Raw genomic sequence first — 13,271 nt, forward strand, 5'->3', positions numbered from 1 at the left:
TGATAGTGGGGGGTGGAGGAATCATTTAGGAACTAGAGGAAAGTTGTATTTTTCATCATTGCTACATCGCACCCTGTCTGGCTCTTCTCCTCCCCAAGACCCCTCTGCAAGGGTTCTTACATATTTTTAATGTGAGACAAAAATTTCAATTTAGGTGAAAGAAAAGAGAAATTTATCACTTGGGAATAGAAATTACTAGCAATTATACTTATTAAATTACTTCTCTGAATAGAAAAAAAGGCAGTAAGTCTAGAAGTTATTTAGCCTGGAAATGTGGGACCCACAAAGACTAAATTGGGGTTATATATTTTCTTTTAGGAGAGACGTTTAAGAAATGAAATGGAAATATTTTTCAAGCGCTCGATTCTTTTGTAATTCAGAATGTTGTCAGGGTTGAAAAAATACTGTGCAACTTCCATGCAGCCCTCTGGAAAAATGATTTTTTTCCCTTTATCTCATCCGACTTAGCTGGATTTGAAAACCGCTGATGTGTGTATTCATTTAGCCTACAATTTTGGTACCTGAGTTTAACATTAACGAAGCCACAGCTGTTTCTTGGTTTAGTAACTCCTGATGAGCTCCTGTTACTTTAGCTCTTCTGACCAATTTCCTGTCTCTTCCTCTTTGGTATATGAAGAGTTAATGGTGCACACTTTAAAAAACACACTAAAAAAAAACAACACTAAACGGACTTCTCTCAGTAAAAAAACAAATCTTTTGCTATTTTTTCTCCTGCATATGGTGAGGAATATTTAAACATCTGAAGTTTACAGAGCTGCAAGGCATCCGGCAGTAGCTGTGTGGATCATGCTGGCACAACAAAGCAGCCTCCCACATGGCCCAGAAACAACAGGTCCATGTGTGCATGGGAGGAAGAGTGCAAACACAAAAGGGATTGCAGTTAGATGTGGCTCCTGGAATAGCGTGACCGAATCCTTCAGCGTTATGCACTGTGGAGTGTAACGAGAGCCCATGAGACTTTGGAGGGCTTTTGACTCATGCCTCAGTATTTTATGTCCTGTGTGTCACTAGAGACTCTAAGCCGCTTCCCTTTCTGATTATAGGAAGCATGATCCAACCTTTCCTTTTCTAATATTTTCCTGAAAGTTTTTTTTGTGGAATGGGGAGCAAGCAAAGGATGATCGACTCAGAATTCTGGAACAGGAACAGACTTGTGAACAGCATTTCTGCTGGTGCTCCTCCGTGGACTCCAGTGTTTTCGCATCCTCCGTAGGCAGGACACAGTTTGGCTTTGGAGTGTGTTCAGGAACAGCCTTCCACAAGAAAAACATTTCTCATTTCTTTCCCCTTTGATGACTGGAGCTATCCCTGGAAGGGAAACTGCTTTCATAATTTGAAAACCACTGATCTAGTCCATATGCCTCTTCCCCACCCTTCCTTTCTCTCCCTGCTGTGGGAGCTTGTGTGGGATTGTTTGCTAGAGTCAGTTTCCTAATGTTGTGTATTGTTTTTGTCAAGTGTCTACAGCAATATGGTCTCTGTCGTTTCTTAGGAAGACTGTTCTACAATACTTCCTGCCACTAGACGTGAAATGTAAGCTCTTCTACCTAGTTCTACTTACACATATTTCCCTTTATAATATTTTAGTATAATTTTCAAATGCACGTTAATAATTATGCTCTCTTTGGTCATTTTGATCTCAAAATACATGTTTACTCTCATAGGTTGTTCCTGTAGCCTGTAAAACAGTACCTTTTTATGCTGGAGTCTCTTGTGTTTTTTGTTGTTCTTGCCGTTGTTGTTTTAATTTAAGGACATTAGTAATTTTCTGTTGGAGTTGCAGCTTCACAAGCTCTTTTTAAAAACCCAAACACACAAAACAATTTGCCCCAAAGTGTGAGAATAATTACATAATGGGAGCATTTGCTTTTCACGTTATTTTTCTTGCCCTGAATCAATTCACTACGATCTACTGATTGCCAAGATAGCCAGATAAATGAGCACAAAAGGGACCATGGGAGCAGTTGTCTCAAGACATATACCCTAATTAATGTTTCTAGCCATTGCCATTCTAGGCAGGAACTGTTATATCAAGTTGGATAGTTGTTTTTGTAAGTTAAAAAAATTTTTTTTAATACTTTTATCGGGGGCTCTTACGTCTCTTACCACAATCCATACATTCCTCCAATGTGTCAAGTACATTTGCACATATGCCGCCATCATCATTTTCAAAGCATTCTCTTCCCACTTGAGCCCCTGATATCAGTTCCCCGTTTGTTCCCTACCCTCCCCCGCCCACCCTCCCTCACAAACCTTGATAAGTTATAGATTATTTTTTCTATATCTTTACATAGTCTTCCGTCGCCCCTCACCCACTTTTCTGTTATTCTCCCCCTGGGAGAAGGTTCTAGGTCGATCCTTGGGATTGATTCCCCCTTCCTACCCCCACCCTCCCCTAATCCTCCTGGTATCTGTACTCTCCTTGTTGACCCTGAGGGGTTTATCTGTGTAAGTTTAAAATTTTAAGAAAAGTGGAAAAGCTAATAAATCAGATCCTCCTTTTAAAAGTGTTTATTAATCATCTCTAGTTTTTCTCCCCTTTTACTCCCATTTAGTCTTCTCTCTCTCTCTCTCTCTCTCTCTCTCTCTCTCTGTCTGTCTGTCTCTGTCTCTCTGTTTCTCGTCTCTCTCATGTACACACACCCCTTTCCTAACAGCAAAGAAAGAATTCTAAGGAGTAAATGGAGAGAAGCAGTTATGTAATTTTTAAAAAGTGAATGGTCTAGGCTCTACTTGCTTAAGATAGAGAATATGAAAGGAAGTAAAAAAAAAGAAAGCTTGTTTTTTGCCTTTGATATTTGAGAGTTTCTTATTTTTGCCCCATTTAAAAAAAAAAGAGGTGGGTGTCCCCTTTGACAAAAGCTGTTTAAGAGTGATTATCCTCTTCATAAAGAATTTCTGGGAGCAGAAGTAACTGAGCCTCACCCTGCCTTCCAAGTGAATGAGTATACCACTTCCTACGCCGGACAAGTGAAAACTTGAGTTTGATCGTCAGGATTTGGTCTCTCTGGAGTGCAGTAGCCAGATTTCTCGCATGTTGTGACGTGGAGTGACCATCCCAAGAGTCTGTGCTGAGTTCTCCTGGAAAGATGTCCTCTCCCACTTGCCTAACCCATGTGCCATGAACTTTGGGTTGGAATAGCATATTTAACGAAAGACTCAAAAGTGAAAAATTTAAATGTCTTAGTTTCTAAAATAGGTCTTTTCACTGAATGAGAATCACAAATAATTTTTTTTAATCACTAATAACTTAAGGCCATTGCGCTGAGAAACTTAAGAGTGCTAATTTTAACCGAAAAGTTTAAGGGTTCTTTTCTGGTCTATTTTCAGTATGTGTTGAAAATAGAAGACGTATTTGAATCTAAGCGAGGAAAGAAGAAGATAAAGTTACACCCTTACACTGGGAAAGAGTTGCCGCCCTCAAAAGGTAAGATGTGCTCCATTCTAGCTCTCCTTAGCCATCAGTGTAGGAGAGGAAAACCATTGCATACTTGAAGGTTTGATGCGTATTTCAATTTTTAAATGTACATTGGTTCCATTAAAATATAAGCTTCTTTGGGATAGGGCTGTTTCCTATTCTTCCTGTTATGCCTTTTATTTAATTCTGTTCCATGTAGAACCGATTAGATAATAAATGACAAAATAATTATAGACAAGGTGACACATTCTCATAGGTAGATTGCATCACTGAGGAGCCCTGGCAGCACAGTGGGCTAAGGATTAGGTGGTTCAAATGTACCAGGTCCTTTGCAAATGAGGCTGTCTGCTTCTGTAAAGATTTAGTCTTGGAAACCCTCAAAATAAATTTTACCCTGTCCTTTGTATGGGTCCTGGGTGTTAAAATTGACTCAGTGGCAGTGGGGCTTTTTGGGTTGTACACTGGTCAGAAGGAGCCCTGGTAGCATAGTGGACACACCCTGAGGTGCTAACCACAAATTCAGCTGTTCAAACCCACCAGCTGCTGCACAGGAGAAAGATGAGGCTGTCTGCTCCCATAAAGATTTTAGTTTTGGAAACTCAAATGGGCAGTTTTGTGTAATTGGTTGCTGCGAGTTGGAATTGACTTGACAGCAGTGGGTTTTTAAGACACTGGTCAATGGTAGGCAGTTGGAACTTCAACTCACCAACTGCTCCGTGTGCTTCTGTAAAGATTACAGCCTTGAAATCATATGGGGCAGTTGTATTTTGTCCTATAGCAGGAGGGAAGAACCTTTTTTTCTACTGTGGGCCATTGGATAGTTAAAACATCATTCTTGGGCCATTATGGTCAAATGTTTCACGAATTCACCTCAGTCTGATGGCTGGAACTGCTTTTCTTTGGTTAGGCCTGTGATGCTATGCTGATATTGATGATTTCCTAGGCCTGGGGGCTGGACATTCCCCACTCTTTCCATACAGGGTCACTATGAGGCTGAATCAACTCGGCAGCAGATTAGATCAATCATTATTTTATAGTTGTACTTAAACAAATGAAAATAGTTAGTATATAGAGACTGAAGGTATGTAGATTAAATTTACCGTCTAAGTTCAATAGTTTTTATCCTTCAGATGCTTAGATGGAGCTCACATTGTCTGAGTTAAGAAACTCAAGGCGTCTATAGTGCAGTCTTAGCATTTGCTTAAAATGCATGTGAGAGTCTTAACTCGGTTGCCTGAGAAGGAAGATGTAGAATTTGGCAGTTTGAAGAGTTCAGATTAATTCATAAGGAATCCTGAAAGATTGTATAATAAGAAACAACAATCAGTTCTACCTTACAAATCTGGCTGGACCGGAGGATGTACATTGGTACAGATAGCAACTGGAAACACAGGGAATCCAGGACAGATGACTCCTTCAGGACCAGTGGTGAGAGGGGCGATGCCTGGAGGGTGAAGGGAATGTGGGGTAGAAAGGGGGAACCAATTACAAGAATCTAAGTATTGCCTCCTCTCTGGGAGATGGACAGCAGAGAAGAGGGCGGAGGGAAACATCGGACAGGATAACTTATGACAACACTATAATAAATTATGAACTATGAAGGGTTCATGAGGGAGGAGGGGTTGGGGAGGGAGGGGAAAATGAGCAACTGATATTAGGGGCTAGAGTGGGAGGCAAATGTTTTGAGAATGATGAGGGCAACAAATGTGCATATATGCTTGACACAATGGATGTATGTATGGATTGTGATGAGAATTGTACGAGCCCCCAATAAAATAATTTTTTTTAAAAAGGAAACAACAGTCAAGTGTCACACCAGAGGAGAGTATTTCTTATGTCTGCAGACTTCCACAAACATTTAATTTCCCTTAAACCTGTTCTTTGATTTACACTGGTAGTAAATTTAATAACATAAGATAAAATTTTCAGTAAAAAGACTTTCTTTTTACTTTGTGGTGATGAAGACCAACATATCACCCTTTTAAATGTGAGTTTTCATATTTTCAACAGCAATTATTAAGATATGTTTCCATCTTCTCTGTAGAAGAAATGTTTTTGGTTATTGTTCATGAAATAGCTCCTGTTTATTCCATGACCTAACAGTTCCTTTGCGCACTGGGCCCCGTGAATAGCCTGGGCAACACCATGAGCTGAGGACTGTCCTCACTTGACAGATAAAGAGGCTGAGCCAGACGAGGAATTGAATCACGAATCTTGGCACTACACTCTCACTTTCCCTCCTAGCTCTGATTCTCAGCAGTTGCGCTATGTCCTCTTCCACATTTGCTTATGCACCCATTTGTCTTCAGCGATTGTGTCAGGAAGGTGAGCATCATGGAAGGCCAGTTTTATAGAATAAAGTATTCTTGCATTGAGGGAGTACTTGAGTGGAGGCCCAATGTCCATCTGCTACCTTAATACTAAACCTATACATATATGCACATAGATCTATTTCCACATCCTCATATATAAGTATATTTACATATGTACATGCCTTTATTTAGACCTGTATAAATGCCCTTTGCCTCCTAGCCCTTTCCTCTATTTCCTTTTACTTTCCTCTTATAAGACAGGTTTCTTAAGAGCCACATGCTTTTTTTTAAAAAAAGAGCCAAATCTTTTTTTCTCATTGACTTGTATCATTATTAAAAAGAGAAAAAAGTAGCTCAAGTGGCCAATGTCTAGCATCACATTAAAAAAGAAAAAGAAAAAAAAATCTCAATAATAATCCTTACCAAAAAATTGTTATCCATTGTCAGTTGCCAACTCTTCCAGTAAAACCAGAAGAGCTACTCTCATGCCTGAGAACCTTCTGGCTTCATGGTCATAGTTCTCAGCATTACAGTCTCCTCTGTAAACCAACCATACCTAGTAGAACTCGATTATTATACTTACTTACTCTGTCACTACATGCTGGGATTTACTGACTGTACTCCAACCAAAATATTTTTAAATGTTCAGTTATCATGCATTACAAAATTATTCATTACCCTTCTTTAGTTCTGTATTTATCATCTATGTATCAAAGTTATATATAAAAAGGGACACTCCATTCAGAAAAGAATAGTGACCACGGTTGGAAACATAAAGAGTGAAGAGTGTAATCATAGTTACTGAATAAGACATGAAAAGTATTGACTTGGCAAGGGTTTTATTATGTATATTTTTTAACAGTTCAAAATTAAAAATGTATATGACAGTAGAAAAAATGAACACCCAAGTATTTTTTAACATCATTTTATTAGGGGCTCATACAACTCCCATCACATTCTATACATACATCAATTGTGTAAAGTGCTTTCATACATTCATTGCCCTCATCATTCTCAAAACATTTCCTCTCCACTTAAGCCCCCAGCATTAGGTCCTCATTTTTCCCCTCCTTCCCCGCTCCCCCCTCCCTCATGAGCCCTTGATAATTTATAAATTGTTATTTTGTCATGTCTTGCCCTGTCCGACGTCTCCCTTCACCCACTTTTCGGTTGTCCGTCCCCCAGGGAGGAGGTCACATATAGTTCCTGTAATTGGTTCCCTCTTTCCAACCCACTCTCCCTCTACCCTCCCAGTATCGCTACTCACTCCACTGGTCCTGTAGGGATCATCCGCCCTGGATTCCCTGTGTTTCCAGTTCCTATCTGTACCAGTGTACATCCTCTGGTCTAGCCAGATTTGCAATGTAGAATTCGTGTCATGATAGTGGGAGCGGGGAGGAAACATTTAGGAACTAGAGGAAAGTTGTATTTTTCATCGTTGGTACATCGCACCCTGACTGGCTCATCTCCTCCCCGAAACCCCTCTGCAAGGGGATCTCCAGTGGCCTATTCATGGGCTTTGGGTCTCCACTCCGCACTTCCCCCATCATTCACTATGGTAAGATTTTTTGTTCTGATGATGCCTTTTACACCTGATCCCTTCGACACCTCGTGATTGCATAGGCGGGTGTGCTTCTTCCATGTGGGCTTTGTTGCTTCTGAGCTTGATGGCCGCTTGATTACCTTCAAGCCTTTAAGACCCCAGACGCTATACTTTTTGATAGCCGGGCACCATCAGCTTTCTTCGCCACATTTGCTTATGCACTCATTTGTCTTCAGTGATCCGTTCGACACTTCGTGATCACACAGGCTGATATGTTGTTCCATGTGGTCTTTGTTGCTTCTGAGCTAGATGGCCGCTTGTTTACCTTCAAGCTTTTAAGACCCCAGACGCTATATCTTTTGATAGCCCGGCACCATTGGCTTTCTTCACCACATTTGCTTATTCACCCGCTTTGTCTTCAGTGGTTGTGTCGGGAAGGTGAGCATCATAGAATGCCAATTTAATGGAAGAAAGTATTCTTGCATTGAGGGAGTACACCCAAGTATTTTTTAATCCATCCAGAGTCCTAGCAGGTTTCCCTATTAGTGTATAAACCAACTGACATCTGGAATATGCAGTTCATCCGAGTATGTCGTGTTATAAATGCATTCCAAACCCATTACTATCAACTCAGTCGTGACTCATAGCAACCCAATATAGGGTTTCTTGCATCTTTGTGGGAGCAGACAGCCTATCTTTTTTTTGCAGAGCAACAGGTGGATTTGAGCCAGCAACCTTGCAGTTATCAGTCCATCACCTAACTCAAATGACCACTAGCATGCTTTATGAATATGTTAAAGCGTCTTAAGTGATCTCATAAGATCTTTCCTAGTTATATTGCCTTTCCTCTTTCTTTCTAAACACTTCATAAACTCTTTAAGAGGTGGCCAGGCAGAAAAGAGCCAATGCTATGCTCCCTTAAAGATGAGATTCTATGAAACCCTGCTCTATTATTTAGTGTCATTATGAGTTCATCATGTTTGGTAAAGTGGAGGGGCAGCAAAAAAGAGGAAGGCCCTTGACAAGACGGATTGACACAGGAACAATTTTGAGGATGGCACGGGACCGGGCAGTGTTTCGTTCTGTTGTGCCCAGGGTCGCTGTGGGTCGGAGCTGTCTCCATGGCCCCTAACAGCACCAACACCATCTGCTAGCACACAGTCTGTTTGATAGCACTCAGTAACAACAGGGCCTGGCACACAAGTAGGAGTCCGGAGCTCAGTCTTCGTCCAGCTGAACCTCCTCTCATGTTTTTTTGCCATGAGGGTTATCAAAATTATAAAGCCTATATAGTACATTTCAATGGGTCCATTTCTTGTAACACTGCTTATATACCTTTTCTACATATTATGATGCAGCAGGATTTCTTTTAATATTCTTAGTCCTTATTGTAAAATTAAAATGAGCACAATAAATAAGTTCAAGATAAAATGAAAAGCAAAGCCTCCAAAACTTCATCTCACTGCCGCCAGAAAAATTTATAAACACGCAAATGCAGTACTTTTCCCCCCACAGACTTTATATGCCTTCCTTTAAAAAAATGAATGTATTTGGGAATTCTTTCATTATCAACACAGAAAGATCCAATAGACATATTGTATTTCATTGTATAAATGTAAAAGAATTTGATATGACTGGAAAGTATTGTAGTTATTTTTAACATTTGAGTTGTTTATATATATTTTGTCTCTTCAAAAATTCTATATACACATGTTGTTACAACTTACAAGAATATATCTATACAGAAGATTCCTAGACCCATGCATTAAAATATTTGTTAAAAGACCTTTGTAAGACCATTTTATAAAAAGATTATAATAGCTTCTGTTCTACCAACAGTATTTGAAAATATTTCTTTCCCCATAATTTTTACCAAGAGCTCACTGCCATTGATTCAGTTCTGACTCACAGACACCAGAGGGACAGAGGAGAACCGTCCCCGTTGGTTTCCAAGGCAAACTCTTGACGGAGTAAAAAGCCTCCTCTTCCTTCCATCTTTACCAGCACTGTGCTTTATTAAACTTTTTTAATTTCTGCCAAGTTAGTGGATGAACATTTCTATCTTGTCATTTTCATGTATATTTCTCCATTTATGAATTTTTTCAGTTTTTGTGTTTCTCAGTAATTGATATATATATATATATGACAAATGACCTGTCTCTGTACCTATTTATTTTTTGCGTGTGCTCTCATGTCATTAGTGATTGGTAAAAAGTTATTGTTGAAAAATGTTATCCATATTACATTTTTATGTAATCAAATTTGCATGTTTTCATTTCCACCTAGGTTTTATTTTTTCCTGGTAATTTTAAGATTTTTGCCTTCCTTTGCATTTAAAAAAAGTTGCTTTAGCTTCTCAGATTTAATCTAGAAATGAATTCATTCATTTATTCAACATGCACTTTTGCTGAAGGTAGAGGATGGAGTTTCCTGTGTGTCCAGCATTGTGCTAGATCCAGTGGTTCAAAATGAATTTCTTGTGAAAACATATCCCTTATTTTCAAGATACTTAAAGTCTGATTGGGGGAAATAAAAGTTGCTTTAGCTTCAAAGCAGCATGGATACAATTAGGAATTCAGAGTAAAGGTAAGGTCAGTATAGGTCAAAGTTAGCTTAGAAGCATTGTGGAGGATGTAGAATATTACCTGATAAACTTACTGGTTAATCTCTTAGCTTTCACACTATAGGTTAGTTGGTGTTCATATTTTTTTGTAACTAGTTTGGTGTTCATCTACCTTTGCTACTTTATTTGGGAATAAAGAGCAAGGCTAGAAATAGAGTCATGACCCACTGGATTAGACTTGCATTTTTAAAATCATTTTATTGGTGGTTCATACAGCTCTTATCATAATAGACTTGCGTTCTTCAAACTAGCCTGAAATGCCATTAATTCCTATAGTTGTAGGTGAAGAGGGAATGGTGGGAGGAAGCAGGGTGTGGAAGAAAATGGAATAAAGTACTTTATGAGCCTTTTAAAATTCTCTTTTGGAACTCGCCCTAACTTGATATAACTGGAGTGATTTGCAAAAATGGCTAATTAACTCTGATTGCAAATGCTCATGCCTGTGGAGCCTCTGTGTTTTTCTCGACTCATGTACTTTGTATGTCGGACAATACAGATGGAAACTCTTTCTCTCTTTTCAGGTGAAACCAGTGGGAACGAAAGTGATGCCGAGTATCTGCCAAAGAGTGAGTGAGTCAGCGGGGCTGCTCCCTTTCACGTGATTATCATGGGTCTAGGAGGAGTGACACTTTCATGATTAAGCATGTTTTTTTCCCACATGAAGTTTCACTTGTAGATAATTTCTTGGTTTTCAGAACCTGCTAAGAATTGGTGGCAGTAAACAATGTGCTGTCAGATTTTTAACAACATTAACATCCCCCATCCAGAGTAAAGTAAACCGGTATAGTTCTCAGGATGGAATGTTCTTTGGGGAGCGGCATGGAGCTGCATGCCCAGGCAAATGTGCAGTAGTTCACTGGCAGCTCAAACCAAGTGTGTGAATCATCCTCAGACAAATAATGATCATTAAATACCTGATTTTTCATAGTCACTCAAGTGCACTTATTTAAGTAACTGCTATCAGTCTAAAAGCATTGAGAAAGAAAATATGTTTCTTATTCATACGCATTCATAAGCCAAATTATTATGCTGTTTACTTTCTGTTAACATGTGTGAAATAGTTCTGTGATTTGGTTTCTATCTAGTGCTTTGTATCCTGCATCTAATGACTTTTCACAGCAAGTTACTTGGTTCCTACTGAACTGATTGACAGCTGAAGCCTGGGGAAAAAAAGTAGACTTGAGTGATCAAAGCTGAGTATAGGACACTGCCAAATCTGACACACTAATCTTATGACTACCTAGTCTTGTGCTCCCTTCTTTGGCCTGGATTGCTTCAGGTGCTTAAATTTGTAGCCTGAACTAAGGTGAAACTTAAATCATCATCAGACTCATCCTACGTGTATACAGATGACTACTTTAGTGTCCTTGGTACTGGCAAACAGTACCTAAAATTTCCTTATATTGAACTCAGCCCTTTGGGGCTTAGTAAAGCTTTGCCTAGAACAGTAAATGTAGTGGGTAATTCTGGGGAACCATCAGGAACAATTATTCCTAGATTTTTTTAAGCGTTTTTTACATTTGGGTCCATAATGTGACTTCATTTGGGGCAGAAGGCATCATATCTTAAAAAGAAAAGAATTAGAGGATGTGTCATTTAGTTGCTGGCTCAAAATGATATGTAAACAAAACTTTGAGCCATTTGGACAATGTTGGGTTTTCATTTTTTTAAATACACGGTTTCCTTTAGTGAACAGTGCCCCAAATTGTTTAGAATGCAGAGATAACATAAGTCTAAACACTATCCAGATTTAAGTGGAATTGCTACAAAGTGCTTAAATATGCTTATGTACAGGGCCTGTTCATGATATCAAAGTCCCGACAATGACCCCTTTTGCTAGTCCGGTGCTTTTTGCTGGTATTCCCCTTGTGTTTTCCCATAGATCCTAGTGGGATGCCATGAAAGATGGCATAGAATAGAGTATGTACTGGCATACGCTATGCTATCCAGTTAGGATGTAGAGGTCAGTCCCGTAACAACCTGATGATGCCCCAAGGGTCTGCACTCAGCGCCCTCAGCATGTCATAGCCAACGAGGTTATGTCTGTGTGGCAGGAACTGATTAGTCAGCATTCACTCAGTAATGACACCAGGAAGATGAGTCCTGACTGGGTCACAACCTCTGGGGGAGGAAGGAAGAAAATCACTTCCTGATTTCATTCTAGATCGCCACAAGCGCTTAGCACAACTGCAGCAGGCTTCCAAGAGGAATCCTCACTACCAGACCCTGGAGCGGGACCTCATTGAATTACAGGAACAGCAGCTGTTTGAGCTTTTTGTGGTGGTGTCACTACAGAAGACGCCTTCAGAAAAGAGCTATGTTCCCCAGGTCATACAGCAGTTCCCTAGCAAGGTGGGTAGACGGAGGCCAAGAGGAGTGGTTGTTCCTGTGTCTCTGTGAGTGTCTCTTTCCTCTTTCCCTGCTCATTGTGATTTCTCCCAGCGTTTGCCAATACTGTACTTCCTGTAGAACACGATACAGTCTTATGTCAGACTTGTGCTGCAACCAAGTGGGTACCAAACAGGCTCGTTGTCCAGGTTCCTTTTTTTGTTTGACAAGGTGTCCATCTTCTCATTCTTGATAAGGGGAATAATAAATGAGCCAGAATAGGGGGTAGTGTTTTAGGCCATGGAAGGAGCCCTCATGGTGCCATCATTAAACACTTGACTAGTTAACCAAGGTCAGTGGTTCGAACCCACCAGCAGCAACATGGGGCAAAGATGTGGCAGTCTGATGCTGTAAAAACTACAGCTTCGGGCACCCTGTGGGTCAGTTCTCCTCTGTCCTATTGGGTTGTGGTGAATCAGAATTGACTCAATGGCAATGGACTTGGTTCAGCTTTTGTTAGAGCATAGACTATAGGCCAACTCTGTGCGTCTGCCACTCCCTTAGTAGCTCTGTAACTTTGAAGTTACTTCAGCTCTCTGAGCCTCAGTTTCTTAATTTGTCAAATGGGGATAATCATATCTACTCCACGACATAGTTTTGAGGATTAAATAAGTTAACCTGTGTAAGATCATGAGAACACTGCCTGGCACCCAGAAAGCAGTAGAAAAAGTATCAATTATTAGTGACGATTTTAAGACAGAATGTCTATAATGTGCAGCATGGTGCCACATGGTGGCAAAGCACTCGGCTGCAAACTGAAAGGTAGGTGGTTCTAATCCACAGCTGCTCTGTGTGGGGGGAGATGAAGCTGTCTGGCTTTGATAAAGATTTACAGCCTCTGATCCCACCATGAGACACGCTGTCCCTTGATGGCCCCGGGCTCTAAGGGGGACAACACTGGAGACTCAGTGTTGGGACTGGCCCAGACTGACCCTGAGACACCGAGGCAAACCACAAAAAGCGTGC

General features: G+C 40.2%; 1 protein-coding gene across 2 annotated transcripts in view; it reads left to right on the plus strand.

The window, feature by feature from the left end:
* The window catches only part of DENND2C (DENN domain containing 2C), a 101,364-nt gene that overhangs the window by 55,276 nt on the left and 32,817 nt on the right, over positions 1-13,271 (plus strand). For both annotated transcript variants that reach the window (XM_004699156.2, XM_045292132.1), the window contains exons 6-8: positions 3,352-3,448; positions 10,439-10,483; positions 12,082-12,269. In XM_004699156.2, the coding sequence (XP_004699213.2) occupies positions 3,352-3,448; positions 10,439-10,483; positions 12,082-12,269 (330 nt within the window). The remainder of the gene's footprint in view (positions 1-3,351; positions 3,449-10,438; positions 10,484-12,081; positions 12,270-13,271) is intronic.

Source organism: Echinops telfairi, unplaced genomic scaffold (genome assembly GCF_000313985.2).
Source record: "Echinops telfairi isolate 266 unplaced genomic scaffold, ASM31398v2 ScPeMD7_443;HRSCAF=831, whole genome shotgun sequence".
NCBI classification, from domain to species: Eukaryota; Metazoa; Chordata; class Mammalia; order Afrosoricida; family Tenrecidae; genus Echinops; species Echinops telfairi.